Source organism: Empidonax traillii, unplaced genomic scaffold (genome assembly GCF_003031625.1).
Source record: "Empidonax traillii isolate 1590-97213 ecotype Southwest subspecies unplaced genomic scaffold, ASM303162v1 scaffold1208:size176031, whole genome shotgun sequence".
NCBI classification, from domain to species: domain Eukaryota; kingdom Metazoa; phylum Chordata; class Aves; order Passeriformes; family Tyrannidae; genus Empidonax; species Empidonax traillii.
Genome location: NW_020956401.1, coordinates 140,881 through 154,864, shown reverse-complemented (window position 1 = coordinate 154,864; position 13,984 = coordinate 140,881). Strand labels below are relative to the sequence as shown.

The window sequence follows — 13,984 nt, the reverse complement described above, 5'->3', positions numbered from 1 at the left end:
GGTGAAACTGGAGGTTTTGAGGATGGATATTTCTGGCACCCAGTAAATGTCTTCTCCTCCTACTGCTTCATGGTGGCTCCAAAGGAAACGGTTCTGAGCTGGAGCCAGGGTTGGCGTTAGAGATGGAGGAATTTGTGTGTCCCCATCACTGCTTAAAATAGAAGCAACAATTCATCTTCCTCTGCAACCCACAGGAAAAGGAGCTCCATTAGTTTGGGGGTGTTCGTTTGCAGGAGTGAAATTATGTTTTTCTCAGTGAATTTGTGGGAGGAACTTGAAGAAAGCCACTGAAGGAGGAATTCTTTTGGAGGATGTTTCTTTAGCATGCAGAGCTCTGTGTTAGTGAACCCTGACTTTTTCACCTGCAGGGAGGAGTTTTCTGTCCCCTGGCAGCTCATCCTATTGTGTAGGTCCAGCTCCCGGGGAAATGATTCCTCCCATCACCCCCAGGCTTGTCCTGCTTAGATGCTTTCAGAGTCAGGAGAGGGATGAGGGTGTTTTGTGGGTATTTGGGGCCTGGTAAATGTTAGTGACATCTCCGTGGGGCCGCAAAAACGTGCCGGTGAAAACTCCCAGCAGAGAGTTCTTGGTACGAAGCCTGTTTGAGTTTTAACTCAGTGCACATGCAAAGGAGCTGGCACATCCAGAGCTTCCTCAGCTGTGGGTTCGTGGTAAGACTGTTCTCTTTTCCCCAAACAGGGATCTTTGCTTACCTGAACTACCATGTGCCCCGGACGAGGAGGGAGATCCTGGAGACCCTCATCAAGGGGCTGCAGCGGCTGGAGTACAGGGGCTATGACTCTGCAGGTACCTCTCTCTTCAACAGCCCTGCCTCTTTTTTTTTTGGATTTTGGCTTGTAAATGAAGGGTTTCGTGGTGTAATTGTGAATGGTTTCTGCTGTTTTTGCTGTTGAAGAAAACTGAAGCACAAAGTGGACGTGCCTGTGAGCGGGTGGTTGAGGTTTGGATTAACTTTCAATACACAGATTTCTATAAACATTCTTGATGCCTTTTTTTTTTTCTCCTCAGGCTTTAAAAATACTGGCAAGGCTGACAAAAGGAAAACTTAGTTCTACTCTAAGGGGTTTCTTGCCTGTATGTGGAGGGAGAGAGGGCACTGAAAAAAGGGCAGTATTTGTTTACCTCAAATACTGTAATAACTTCTGCACTTCACTCTCTTTCTCCGTGTTCCATGGTGGGGCTTAGGTGTGGGACTGGATGGTGGAAACGACAAGGACTGGGAAGCCAATGCCTGCAAAATCCATATTATCAAGCAGAAGGGCAAAGTGAAGGCCCTGGATGAAGAGGTTCACAGTAAGTGTCTGCCCTTCCTCCTTTGCCTGCCCTCTTCCCTTGAGCTGCCCTCTCACCTCCTTTGTGTTTTGGATATCACCTGCTTTACCCACAAACACTGCATTTCTGAGTAACCCCTGTGTGTAGAGCCAGGGGTGCAAACACTCACCCTTGTGCTGTGACCACCCACCCAGTGACCCTGTGCATGTTGGGGGGAAGGTACAGAGTAGTCCTGATTTCTCGAGACAAATCAGTCACACCCTGACAAATCAGTCAGACCTGAAATATGTTTTAAAAGGGACCTAAAATCCCCCAAACAAAACCAGTCCTTAAGATGAGAGATAATTATCAGGACCTAGAGCTTGAGCAGAAAGGAGAAATGCTCAGTAATTCACCAGCTGGATTTTAACTGTTCACATGTGACGCTCGTCCCAGCTCAGTCTGTCCATCTGGGGGGTGATGGGCTCTGCAGGTGGCTTTGGGAAAGCACTGGTGTGTGAAACTGTCCCACTGTGAGACCAGGGAGTGAGGGTTCTGCAGCTCTTTGTGCCTCTCTGTGTTCCCTGGATTTGAATGGTAAGGTCAGTAAATCCGAGCTCAGTGCAGAGACACACGGACACAGAGACAGTGGGACACGGGTGGGCTGTGTGAGGGTGGGGAGGTGCTGTTCAGAGCAGTCAGGATCTCTGCTTCACATCCCAAAGCTGCTGTGTTGATGTCATTCAGGTCTCTTTAACCCATTCTTGTGTTAACCTCAGGGGCAGAGTGTGGTGTGTCCCAGAGGGAGGGGTGTTGGGGTCCTCTGGGTGTCAACCAGGAGCCAGAAAGGCCAGACGAGGTGGGGGGTGTGGTACAGAAACAGGAGAGAGAGGGAGGAGGAAACCTTTGTCTGCTCAAGAAAAGTTGCAGCATAGTTTTAAAGAGGTTGTGGAGACACTTGAGGAAAAAAAGGAGTATTTTTTTTCCTGAAGAAATATTATTGCTAATGGTACATCTTCTAGAGGCAGGGGTTAGGGATGAATCAGTAAGTGGTGTGTAGTCCTGAGGTGGGCTGGCACAGTCACAGTTGACAAGTCACAGGGGCATCCTGAGAGATAACAAGGTTGGATTCTTTCTTAAAGGTTATTTTGTGTTTTGGCAAGGTGAGGAATGCAGGGTGATTGCTTGTGTCCATTCTGGATCCCTTGAAACACCTTGATGTTTTGGTAGGACTTGATAATGTTAAAGGTCTTTTCCGGCCCCAACCATCCTGTGATTGCGTGTCCTGTTGGATTTGCTGGTTCTGTTTCCCCACCACCATTCCTGTCCTGTGATCCCCGGAGGCCTGGGGAGGCTCCCACCTTGCCTTGGGTGTAAGGGCAGCCCCTCAGGGCTAAAACCTTCTCCTTCTGCTGCAGAGCAACAGGACATCGACCTGGACATCGAGTTTGATGTGCACCTTGGCATCGCCCACACGCGCTGGGCCACCCACGGGGAGCCCAACCCCATCAACAGCCACCCCCAGCGCTCCGACAAGAACAACGGTCAGTGCCTGGGGGGCCCTCGCTCCAGGGGGCTCCTGGAGCCTCTGCAGGAGCTTCCTGCCACCTCCTGTGCCCTGGAGGGGTGGCTGGACCCCGGCAGGGGGTTTGTTCTGTGGTGCTGAGCCCGGCTGAGGTGAAGCCGCTGGGGTTGGATGGGGTGTTCAGCCACGGGGTGTGTTCCCTGCAGGGAGGGTGGGCACAGAGCGGGGAGGTGAAGACAGCAGGAAACTGGGTGGTGAGAACTCTGATGACTGTTCCTTGGAGCAGCATTTTGTATGCTCTTTCCCCCCATTTCTTTCCGTTTTCCCCTAATCCCCACGGCACAGAAGGGTTGGTGTGCATGGGGCTGTCACAGCGTGGGCCGTGTTGGGTGTAGCTGCCCCAGGAGCAGCAGGGAGTTTAATTTCTCCCAGCAGAATGGAAGCTGCCAAGTGCCTGAGTGACTCCAGAAGCTTTGCAGGATTTTGGGAGACTGGTCCCACCCGGGTCACTGTTATCCTGTGCCATTCCCAGCCACACCAGCGGGGCAGAGCAGGGAACCCCAGCAGGACGGGAATCTGCTTTATTCTGCCAAGTGCCTGTCCCACAGTAACGTTTTGTGGGCTCTGCTGCCAGGCTGGGGCTGGTGCTGAGGCTGAGCAGGGCCTTTCCTCTGTCCCCAGAGTTCATTGTCATCCACAACGGCATCATCACCAACTACAACGACCTGCGGAAATTCCTGGTGAGTGAGCCCTGAGTGTGTGTGGGAAACACCCTCCGTGCCTTCCCACTCACCTTTGCTCACACACACTTCCCACTCACTCCCCCACCTGTATTCTCACACTCACTTTCCCACTCGAGCTCCCCCACTCACATTCACACTCCCCACACTCCCTAGATCTCATTTCCACTCCTGCCACTCCCCCACTCCGGTTCACTCTCCCCCATTCATGTTCCCCCACCTGTATTTGCACTCACCTCCTCCATAGACTCTCACAGTAACTCTCCTAGTCCTGAGTTAATCCCCTCACTCCCATCCCTCCTCACTCCCCCACTCCTGTTCTCACACTCACTATAGTGCTCATCCCCCCAGTTTACATTCCCCCCTTGATCCCTCATACCCCTGCTCCCACTCTCCCACTCTCTCTGTTCACACTCCCTCTCTCACACCCCCTCATTATTCCACTCACTCCTTCCCCCTCCCCACTCACACTCACATCCCCCTCCTCCTCACTCCCCCACTCGTGTTCTCACACTCACCCCTTTCCTCTCACTCTCTTCCACTCTGCCCTCACTCCCACTCCCTGCCCTGTGCTCCCCTCCTCATATCCTTGCAGTTTGAAAAGGCAGGAAAGGAGGATGAAAGGAAAATGTGAAGTGAGGAGAGAAAGAAGGAAAAAAAATGAAAGGCGGAAAAGTAAAAGGAAGAGGAAAAGCAGAGGGAAGAATGCAAAAAAAAGATGGGGAAAAGAGGAAGGACAACTGCAGTATGAAGGATAAAAAACAAGGGAGAAGGAAAGGCAGGAGAGAAAAAGGGTGGGCAGAAAAGGAAAGAAGGGCAAGAAAAAGGGAAGGAAAAGGAAAAGGAAAGATGGGGAAGGTGGGAGCAAAGAGAAGGAAAGTCACGAGGAAAAGGTCAGAAAGGTCAAAGGGAGGGATAAAAAGGAAAAGCAAGAAGAAAAGGTAGGAGAAAGGAAGGAAAATTTGAAAATGCAGGACCAAAGGGAGGAGGGAAAGGGGGGGGAAGGCAGAGGGCTGGTCACCCAACACGTGCTGTCGCTGCAGGAGAGCAAAGGCTACGACTTCGAGTCGGAGACGGACACGGAGAGCATCGCCAAGCTGGTCAAGTACATGTACGACAACCGCGAGAGCGACGACATCAGCTTCACCACCCTGGTGGAGAGGGTCATCCAGCAGCTGGTAATGCTGGCAGGGCACAGCACACCCCCCACACGGGCACTGCAGCACGGACACTGTGCCAGGGCAGGCTGGACATCCATTTGGGTTTCTTTACCGTTAGTCAGTGCTCATCTGGGAAATGCCTGCGTCTGGGGGCACAGCAGCCCTTGGAGCCTGCCAGTCCCTGGTGCGTGGGGGGCTGAGCGTGGGAGGTGGGAGCTGGCCTGGGAGAGATCCTGTTGAAGTGAGCCTGTGCTTCCAGTCCTTCCTGAAACCTCGGTCTGATTGGGAGAGCTGCTGACCCCTTGTGGGAGCTCCACCACGGTTCCACGTGTCAGTCCGTGCCCAGTCATGTGCAGGAACAGGATGCACCACAGCTGACCTCTCATCCCAGAGCACCTCGTTCAGGAGGGTTTTTCAGTGATTCCCCTGCCAGGAGCTCTTGTAGCAACAGGCCAAGAACGTGTGTTGCTGGCAGGTTTTGGCTCACCTGTACATTCTGAGCAAACACCCCAAAGTTTTGGTGCTTCTCTTGCCTTTGTAGGCCCCCTCCCTGCGCTCTGAGCTGATGCAGGAGGGTGTGGGTGGGTAACCAAGGCTGACTGACTGCAGTGGCTCCCTGGGGCTCAGAAGGTCATTCCATGGTTGAGGATGCACTGCCAGGGCTCAGGGATGGGACATCCTTCCAGGGTGAGGGGGCTGGAGCTACAGGTGGTTCTGGAGACATCTGTGAAACCGCCTGTTTGGTGTCTCTTCCTCATCCCCAGAAACATGGGAGCAGCTTCTGTCCTGGGAATGCTGAAATGGTGCCCAGGCCTCACGTGGAAGGATAAAGAGTTTGTGTTTCTCTTTGTTCCAGGAAGGTGCTTTTGCCCTTGTGTTCAAGAGTGTTCATTATCCTGGGCAAGCAGTCGGTACCAGGTAAATGTTGTTGTGGTAGAGGTGGTTTTTATCACACTGTATGCGCTGGGGTGAGAGTGGCTGTTGTTTTTAATTTCCCTTCTCTTGTTTCCCATCTACCATAACAGAAAATTCGCAGAAATATTTTGAAAATGGTAACCAGCAGTATCACACCTGCTCTGGTTGTGATAAAGAAAGCCTTTTTTTTTTTTTTTTTTGGTCTACTCTGGTTGTGATTTGAAAGGAGATGGTTTTGTCTTTTGTTTGGTGCTTGCCATCGTGGCAGCACTTGGGTGGCTCCTCCATTTGACCTGGAAGCTGGGCCAGCTCCCTGTTTTCTGCCTGACTTTAACACACCAACATCAGCTGGGCTGGTTTAGCCTACACAGGTGCTGAATTTTGGTGCCTGTTTGTGGGTCTGGGCAGTGAGGAACAGCTCCTGGTTCAGGTGTCAGGGGGACTGCAGTGACTCTTGCAGAGTTGTCTCCAGCCTCCAGACAGATTGCTCCCAGCCCTGTGTCGTGCCCGCTCCGAGATCGTTCTCTCTGTGCTGCGTCCTCGCGTGTTTGCAGCGTCTGTGGGAGGCTCTGGCTGTGCCTCAGCATGGCTGAGGGGGCTGGGGGGCAGCAGTGCCGGGCTGGGCTGTGTCTGAGGCTGTGCTGCTGTGTCCTGCAGGCGAGGCAGCCCCCTGCTCATCGGCGTGCGCAGCGAGCACAAGCTCTCCACCGACCACATCCCCATCCTGTACCGCACCGGTGAGTGGCACCCTGCCCTGCCCTGCCCTGCCCTGCCACACCCAGGGCACAGGCACAGATCCCACAGCCACCTGTGTGCCCTGGGATGCAGATTGGACTTCGAAACCTTCATCTGTGAATTGTAAATTAGACCATTGTCAGCGGTTTCTTTAAGTTTTTAGCACTTGCTCTGCCACCGCATCCCTCACGTCAGCCTCCCATTTTATAATCAAGGCTTTAATGCTTGCAAGGGAAATACATCTCAGTAGAATAAAGTGGAATCATAGGGTCACAGAATGGTCTGGGTTGCAAGGGACCTTTAAGGCCCATCTCATTCCACCCCCTGCCATGGGCAGGGACACCTTCCACTATCCCAAGTTGCTCCAAGCCCTGTCCAGCCTGGCCTTGGGCACTTCCAGGGATGTTAGAATAGTTCAGAGTAGTACAGGTAACAGTACAGTTAAACTTAGATACCCAGGGGTATGTTCTGTGTGTGGCATGTTGGCATTCCTGGACCTGGCTGTTTCCAAGAACAAAAATGACAGAGCTGGAGGCTTGGCACGATCCCAAACCTTTCCCTCAACCCCAACAGCATTCTGAAGCATCTGCTGTCCCCCTTTGTGTGACAGTCTGTATTTAATCTGTATTTATGTTGTCTGTCTGCCTTTGTCCCCCACGAGTGCTTTGCCACCACAGACACCTTGCAAGCGAGAAGGGACTGACAATTACCCTGTAATTTGCTGTTGTCAGAAGGGTCTGAACCTGTTCAGTCCCCGGGCTCTGGACTTGTGTTCTGAGCAGTGCAGGGATCCAAAGGAAATGACCCAAAGGAGCTGTTGTCCTGTGTCTTTCTGCTTCCTAACGGTGTAGCTGCTCCCTTGCTGCCAGAACCAGTGCCAGCAGCTTTGCCTCTTGGTTGTGTTGGATAATTAGCAGTAATCCTTTATGTGTGTATATAACACTGTGTTTATTTACTGACCGTCTAAAGTTTGGTTTGTTTTTTGTTTTTTTGTTTTTTTTTCCCCCAATTGCACTTCCAGCTGTACAATCTATGGATCATTCTTTTGATGGAATATCCATAAAAATGGAGGAAGGTGCTGCCTACCAGAAAAAAGCTAATGCTGGAAATTTCAGACAAATCCTCCAGTTCCTTCGGAGAGGAATCACAAATGAGACAAAGATGCATTGTCTCTTTAATATGTGGTTATTGCTTTCCATGTAGGGTAGTGAAACAAGTGGGATAACCAGAATTCCTTCTTGATCAGAAACACCATGAGCAACACACAGGGAAATCCACCCACCATCCCATTTCAAATATTGGGACATAATGCTCAGCATATGTGCAAAATTGATGACAGTGCATGTTTCCTGCAGCTCTGACTGCAGGAGGAAACAGTCAATTACCTTAGAAAATAAAGCCCACTAAACTAGGAGGCTGCTGCTAATCCTAAGGCAGGCATTCTCCAGAGTTCCTTCTGGAATTCTGATTGTCAGAGCTGCATCTTCCCCCCTGACCGTGGTGTGAGGCTGAACTGCAGCCTCTGGTCGAAGCACTAAAGTTGGCCTGAGGCTGGAACTTCCTTCCCTCTGCCCATTTATCAGGGTGAGCCATTTTTAATTCACTTTAAGTACTTTTTTTAAAGGCCAGCCCATCAGATGTGATGTGAGTTCACATCTGAAGCAGGGGAGCCCTTTTCTGCGAGGCTGAAGAACTGACTCCCCTGCCCATTTTTGCTGTACCTGTGTTTATTCTCCGTGGTGTCTCCACTTCTGATTCAGAAGGGAAAGAATGAGGGAGTAAAGGATAACCTCTGTGTTGCTTCTCAATTCTAGTAAATGGGGGGTTGGTGCTGGAGAGCAACAATCCAGATTATCTGTTGATAAATGGGCAATCTGTGTACAAATCCACAGATAACATAATAACCACAGCTGACTGATAATACTGCAGCTTCCCAACCCCTCCTTGGAAATCACACACGTGTGTGTGCACAGTAAGAACATGTTCCAGTTCCAGCTCAGTGTCGAATCTGGAATACAGGAAAGCAATGCGACATAATAAAGTCAATGCAGGGAAACGTTCTGTTTTGAGAAACCAAATTTGCATGTTTTGATCAGGTCTGGGTGCTTCTGTTGGGGAATGGCCACTAACAAGTAGCTCTGGAATGGCACTAACAAACAGCTCTGCTCTGTCCTGTCTCAACACCAAATCAGCCTGTCCTGTCTCAGCTCGACAACCAAGATGTTGTTCTCCTCCTTTACTGACTTAATAATTTAAGTGGAGGGCTCTAAATCCTTGGCTGAGTGGACCTTTCTTCCCGAGTATCAACATGAAAGCAGTATTTTGGCTTTGCATTTTCATTTGCAGAAGTACAAATCCAAACACCACGAGCTACACTGACGTCACTGAGTCAGATCAGTGTCCAGCAGGTGAAACAACGTCAGGATTATGGAACAAATACAGAATGGAGTAACTTCAGCGCTGTTGTTCTTCAGCAATAGCCACGTTTTGGTAGATAAGCTGATTAATCCACCCCCACCCTTCCCATGCCCTGCACAGTGACTGGCAAACCACTTTGCTGGAGGCCAGTGCTGAGCAGTAGGTGTTGGGTCCTCATCTGAATTCCTGATGAGCTTCACCACTGAGAGGTGTTTTTTGAGGAGGAGGATGAGAGAGTACTGGGAATTGCCAGAGTGTTCCGGAAAGGATCCCTGCTGCATTTCTCCAAGGCTTAGCACAAGTTTTTCCGAAGCTGACTCTCAGTCCTGTGTCCTCCAGCACACCTGGATCCCTCCTGGCAAGAGCACAGGACCCACAGCAGGTCTCATTTTTGGCTCAGAGTGAAGTGGGTGTGTTTGATAGCACAGGAACAGCGCTGAGCACTTAATCCTGGATTTCCTGAGCTGTGTCTGACCACTTGAGCTCAGCCAGACAGAGCTGGGGTTGGGTTACATCTGCCCTGCTCTCTGGAGCACTGTGGTTGCACAGGTGGCAGCTCTGAAAGAATTTCCCCAGTGCTGAGAATAACTGACAAAAAAGAGCAATCCTGCTGCATTTCTGAGAGCCTCGGGAGAGTCAGTGAGGCAGGAGCAGGGGAGACACTCAGAATTACAAACAGGGCAGGTTCAAGAGGGTAAATGGGGCTGCTCACGAAGCAGCTTGAACTCTCTGCTGGTGGAGCCACACAGAACTTCCATTTGAGTTTTTATTTACATTTTCCTCTCCACTTAAAGCCCTGCACTAACACTGCACTTGCAGATTTAATTGGAAAGGACAGAAACCCCTTGCAAGCAAACTGAGAACGGGCACACCACCAGCGAGTGCTGCTGTGCTGCCCTGTCCTGTCACTGCTCCATTCGCTGTGACCTCCCACAGGGATCAAAACAAGTGCTTCATGTTGGTACCGAGCCTTGGGGCCTCTGTGGGTCTGAGCTGTGCTCAGTGTGCCCGTGTGGGCAGCTCCTGATCCTCGTGTCTTCCAGGGAAAGACAAGAAGGGGAGTTGCAACCTGTCCCGTGTCGACAGCACCACCTGCCTCTTCCCCGTGGAGGAGAAAGCTGTGGAGTATTACTTTGCTTCTGATGCCAGGTGAGGTTCTTCAGCATCTTTTAATGTCTATAAAAATCTGCTGTTTAAAGGTGAGGCCTTGAACAAGAGATGGCGAGGTTGTGGTTTCTCTGTGAATAAAGAAATGATGTGTCTGTGGCCACTGCTTCACAGATATTAACAGAACCAGAGTTTCTGTTCAAGGAAGGAATGCTCTCCTTGGAGCAGTGGTGTTACCCTTCTTCAGGCACATCTGTTGATAAGATTTCCTAGTGATGGGAAACCTGAGAGAGTACTGACCTAAATTAACAGGACAGGTGCTAATTATGAGGAAAATTGTGTTGATTCTCTACACACGTGCAATTCCTTCATCATCAAAGGTGTCTCACTGTAATCCCAGAGGGAGGAGAGACTAACTTGGCTGCAGCCTTAGCAGAGCTTTTGGGATTCTCTGTATTAGGGAAATGAATGCTTGCTCCAGGAATGTAAAAATCCTGCAGGGGTTGACTTCTGCAGCTCTTTTCATCAGGGAATTTTGGAGAGTCTTAGGACACCCTGATGTGTTCTGGTTTTAAAGCTTTTCAGTGACTTGCTCAAGGTCAGGACAAAAGCTATTAAAATAGGGAGCTGCTGTATCTGAGCTCAGCTGAGAGAGCACAGACTAAAACCTGGCCACAGGTGTCAAAGCCCACTGGTAATGCCAGTACTGACCCTCCTCAAGTAAACTGCAGGCAGGGGAGGCTTTTGAGAGTATCTAATTCTTGGGGTGCTTCTGAGCAGCTCTCAGTGGGCTGTCCCCAGTTCTACAGATGGGGAAAGGGAGCCACAGTGGCTTATCAGAGGAAAAAACTGAGGGAGGACCCTGCTCCTCTGGCTGAGCAGCCTGTGTGCCGAGGCAGAGAACTGTCCTGGCTCCACTGCCCAGCTCCTGATGGCCACATCCCATCGCTGCACACGCTGCTGTGCCTGAGCGATGCAGAGCTGCTCCTTAAAGCAGGCGCTGAAATTAATAACGAGCTGGGTGGAAAAACTCCAGTTACACCGGCAGGGTGGGAATGCACTTCCCAGGACTCGTCCGATTTTAAGGGAAATTCCTTTGAAATGAGCAACTTGTCTGGAGTCAGAAGCCGTGTGTTGGGCTGGGAAAGGGCTGCAGCTCTCCCGTGGCTGCGGGAGTCTCATGGTGAGTGCTGTGTGCCTCCCCCAGTGCCGTCATCGAGCACACCAACAGGGTGATCTTCCTGGAGGACGACGACGTGGCGGCCGTGGTGGACGGGCGTCTGTCCATCCACCGCATCAAGCGCACGGCCGGCGACCACCCGGGACGGGCCGTCCAGACCCTGCAGATGGAGCTGCAGCAGATCATGAAGGGTGAGAGCTCCTGGGTGTCCCCTGTGCAGGGGCACAGACCCTCCCTGAAAACACGGATCCCTGAATCAGGAGCGAGTAGACCGGAGTGTTCAGTCTGGTTGTAGCATCTCCAAGGACAGAAGCGTTTGGTCAGCGCTCTCAGGCACACGGTGGGGCACCTGGGGAGGGTTCTGTGTAGGGCCAGGAGTTGGACTCAGTCATTCTTGTGGGTCCCTTCCAACTCTGCGTATTCTGTGATGTCCCACAGCCTGTCTGAGCACCTGGTCCTGTGCTTTAGTACCCTCATGGTGAAAAAAGCCCTTCCATCTGCTGGGACTTTCCACTCTTGCTGTTAACACAATAACGAGGACAGTTGTGGGGCTGAGAATTTTATCTCCTGCTTGGAGCCATCCGTTTTTTCCAACACTGATCCCTAGCAGACTTGCCATTCCAGATCTGGCCCTTCACTGACACCTTCTAGGAACTGGAATCAAGCTCTAATGATGAGCTGATGCTTTGGCAGAAAAAGAAGTGTCAGTTTAATAATCTCTGGCTGGTAACTGGCCTGTTAGTGACTCTGCTCCAGGCTTCTCCCTATAAACACGGGAAAAATTTCAATTACCAGGAGGTAATTTAAAATTGAAGTTACCAGGAGGTAAAGTGTTCTAATTTGTTTCCTTTGTTGTTCTTCATAGGCAACTTCAGCTCATTTATGCAGAAGGAAATATTTGAACAGCCAGAATCCGTCGTCAATACGATGAGAGGAAGGGTCAACTTCGATGACTACACTGGTAATTGAGATTGAGCCTCCCCCCTTTCTGACAGCTCAGTATGCAGCAGTTCCTCACAGTAGTTACAGTGGAGGAAGTAGGTGATGACGTGGGAGATGAAAGCCTTGCTGGTGTAAGATGGTGTGTGTGTCACGGGGGGCCTCTGGAATTCCACGCGCTGGTGGCCAAGATCTTTTTGTGGTGGTTGGTTTGCTGAGTGGTTTGATGCAGGTGGCGACCTGGCCACCCTGATTTTTCTCTTTGCATCTTCTTGCAGTGAACCTGGGTGGGCTGAAGGATCACATCAAGGAGATTCAGAGGTGTCGGCGTCTGATCCTCATCGCGTGTGGCACGAGTTACCACGCGGGCGTGGCGGTGAGCGAGGGCTGGGCTGGGAGGGGCCTTAAAGCCCATCCAAGTCCCAGGGACACCTTCCACCAGCCCAGGTTGCTCCAAGCCCCATCCAAGCTGGCCTTGGACACTCCCAGGGCTGGGGCAGCCACAGCTTCTCTGGGCAACCTGTGCCAGGGCCTGCCCACCCTCACAGGGAAGAATTCCTTTCTGACACTGAATCTCAGTCTGCCCTCTTTCAGTTTGAAGCCATTGCCCCTTGTCCTGTCACCAGACCCTGGTCCCCAGTCCCTCTCCAGCTCTCCTGGAACCCCTTCAGGCCCTGGAAGGGGCTCTCAGGTCTCCCTGGAGAGTGCATGGTGTGTACCAGGCAGGTTAAGGATTGATTTCAGGTTAAGGTGGAGCAAGTCAGGTAAATAAAGATCCTTGTGAAAGCTGCAAACACCAGACTTTCAGTTCGCAGCAGCAGCAGTAGGAAAAAAAGCTGAAGAACCTGAATTCCTATGGAAACATTGCCCGTGGCTTTCGTGACTATGGAGGGCTTTAAAAACCAAAACCTGCTCACAGCTTCCCAGAGGAATCCTTTCCTCCTCTCAGCAGTGCTGCAGAGCACAACGATGGGAACTGACTGACAAGGGCCAGAAGAGAAAATGTTTGTCCCTCCTGATGAGCCCTGTAAGAGAATTCAGACACGGGCTCGGCCCGGATATCAGGGCTGGTTTCTGAGATCGAGTTGCAGCCTGACAGAAGGGCACCCTGCATTATATAATACATCCTGAGCATTATATAATGAGTGAGGCTGACTTGAGAACACTCTCCCTGTGAGGGAGGAGTTGATGCTGCCAAGGCAAGGGCACTTCACCAGGGGCAAGTCTGTGACTTGAGCGTGGGCCTACTGAGTAATCAAAACACAACCCAGCGCTGATCCTCACTGGGGATTTCAAGAGTCATATTTTCCAGCGTGTGTGGCAACTAGAAAGGCTTCTTTGTGCCTCAGGCGCTTGATTTTATAAACATGATGTCACATGTGCCATCTCCCCCCTACCAGACCCGGCAGGTGCTGGAAGAACTGACTGAGCTGCCTGTTATGGTGGAACTCGCCAGTGACTTCCTGGACAGGAACACTCCCGTGTTCAGAGACGACGTCTGCTTCTTCCTCAGCCAGTCAGGTACACTCTCCCTGCACCACCTCCTGCCTGGGCACAGCAGGGAGGGAGGGAAGAGGCAGCAGGGCCAAAGCCTGGCGCTCGTCTGTGCTTTGTGAGGGGGAGAACTTGGCCCACGGGGACTGGAGATGGGCAGAACCAGAGCGGTTCTGCTCCCGTCCATCTGCAGGGTTTGGGTGGCTGGGGTTCACATGTGGTAACAGTGGTTTTGTTTCCTTTCTCTGTGAGGAAATATTCCATCAGTCAGCAGATGAAACGTGCTGCTGAGCCCTGGGGAAAGGCAGCTCTTCTGAATAGTTTTGGTTCTCTGGTTAAAGTGCTGCCATATGGTGGATTGGAGACAGTGAAGAAATGAAACTATTAGACACAAGTATCAAAAAATACAACAATCTTGGAATGGATTAGAAGATAAAAGGCACACTGAAGCATAAAAAAAAAGTATATGACGTGTATCATATTCATATTTTCAAGGAAA

General features: G+C 51.1%; 1 protein-coding gene across 2 annotated transcripts in view; it reads left to right on the top strand.

The window, feature by feature from the left end:
* Positions 1-13,984, top strand: part of GFPT1 (glutamine--fructose-6-phosphate transaminase 1) — a 38,088-nt gene that overhangs the window by 9,437 nt on the left and 14,667 nt on the right. For both annotated transcript variants that reach the window (XM_027905796.1, XM_027905795.1), the window contains exons 2-13: positions 700-807; positions 1,207-1,314; positions 2,691-2,816; positions 3,479-3,537; positions 4,581-4,715; positions 5,554-5,615; positions 6,270-6,349; positions 9,809-9,914; positions 11,080-11,243; positions 11,918-12,013; positions 12,270-12,367; positions 13,392-13,512. In XM_027905796.1, the coding sequence (XP_027761597.1) occupies positions 700-807; positions 1,207-1,314; positions 2,691-2,816; positions 3,479-3,537; positions 4,581-4,715; positions 5,554-5,615; positions 6,270-6,349; positions 9,809-9,914; positions 11,080-11,243; positions 11,918-12,013; positions 12,270-12,367; positions 13,392-13,512 (1,263 nt within the window). The remainder of the gene's footprint in view (positions 1-699; positions 808-1,206; positions 1,315-2,690; positions 2,817-3,478; positions 3,538-4,580; positions 4,716-5,553; positions 5,616-6,269; positions 6,350-9,808; positions 9,915-11,079; positions 11,244-11,917; positions 12,014-12,269; positions 12,368-13,391; positions 13,513-13,984) is intronic.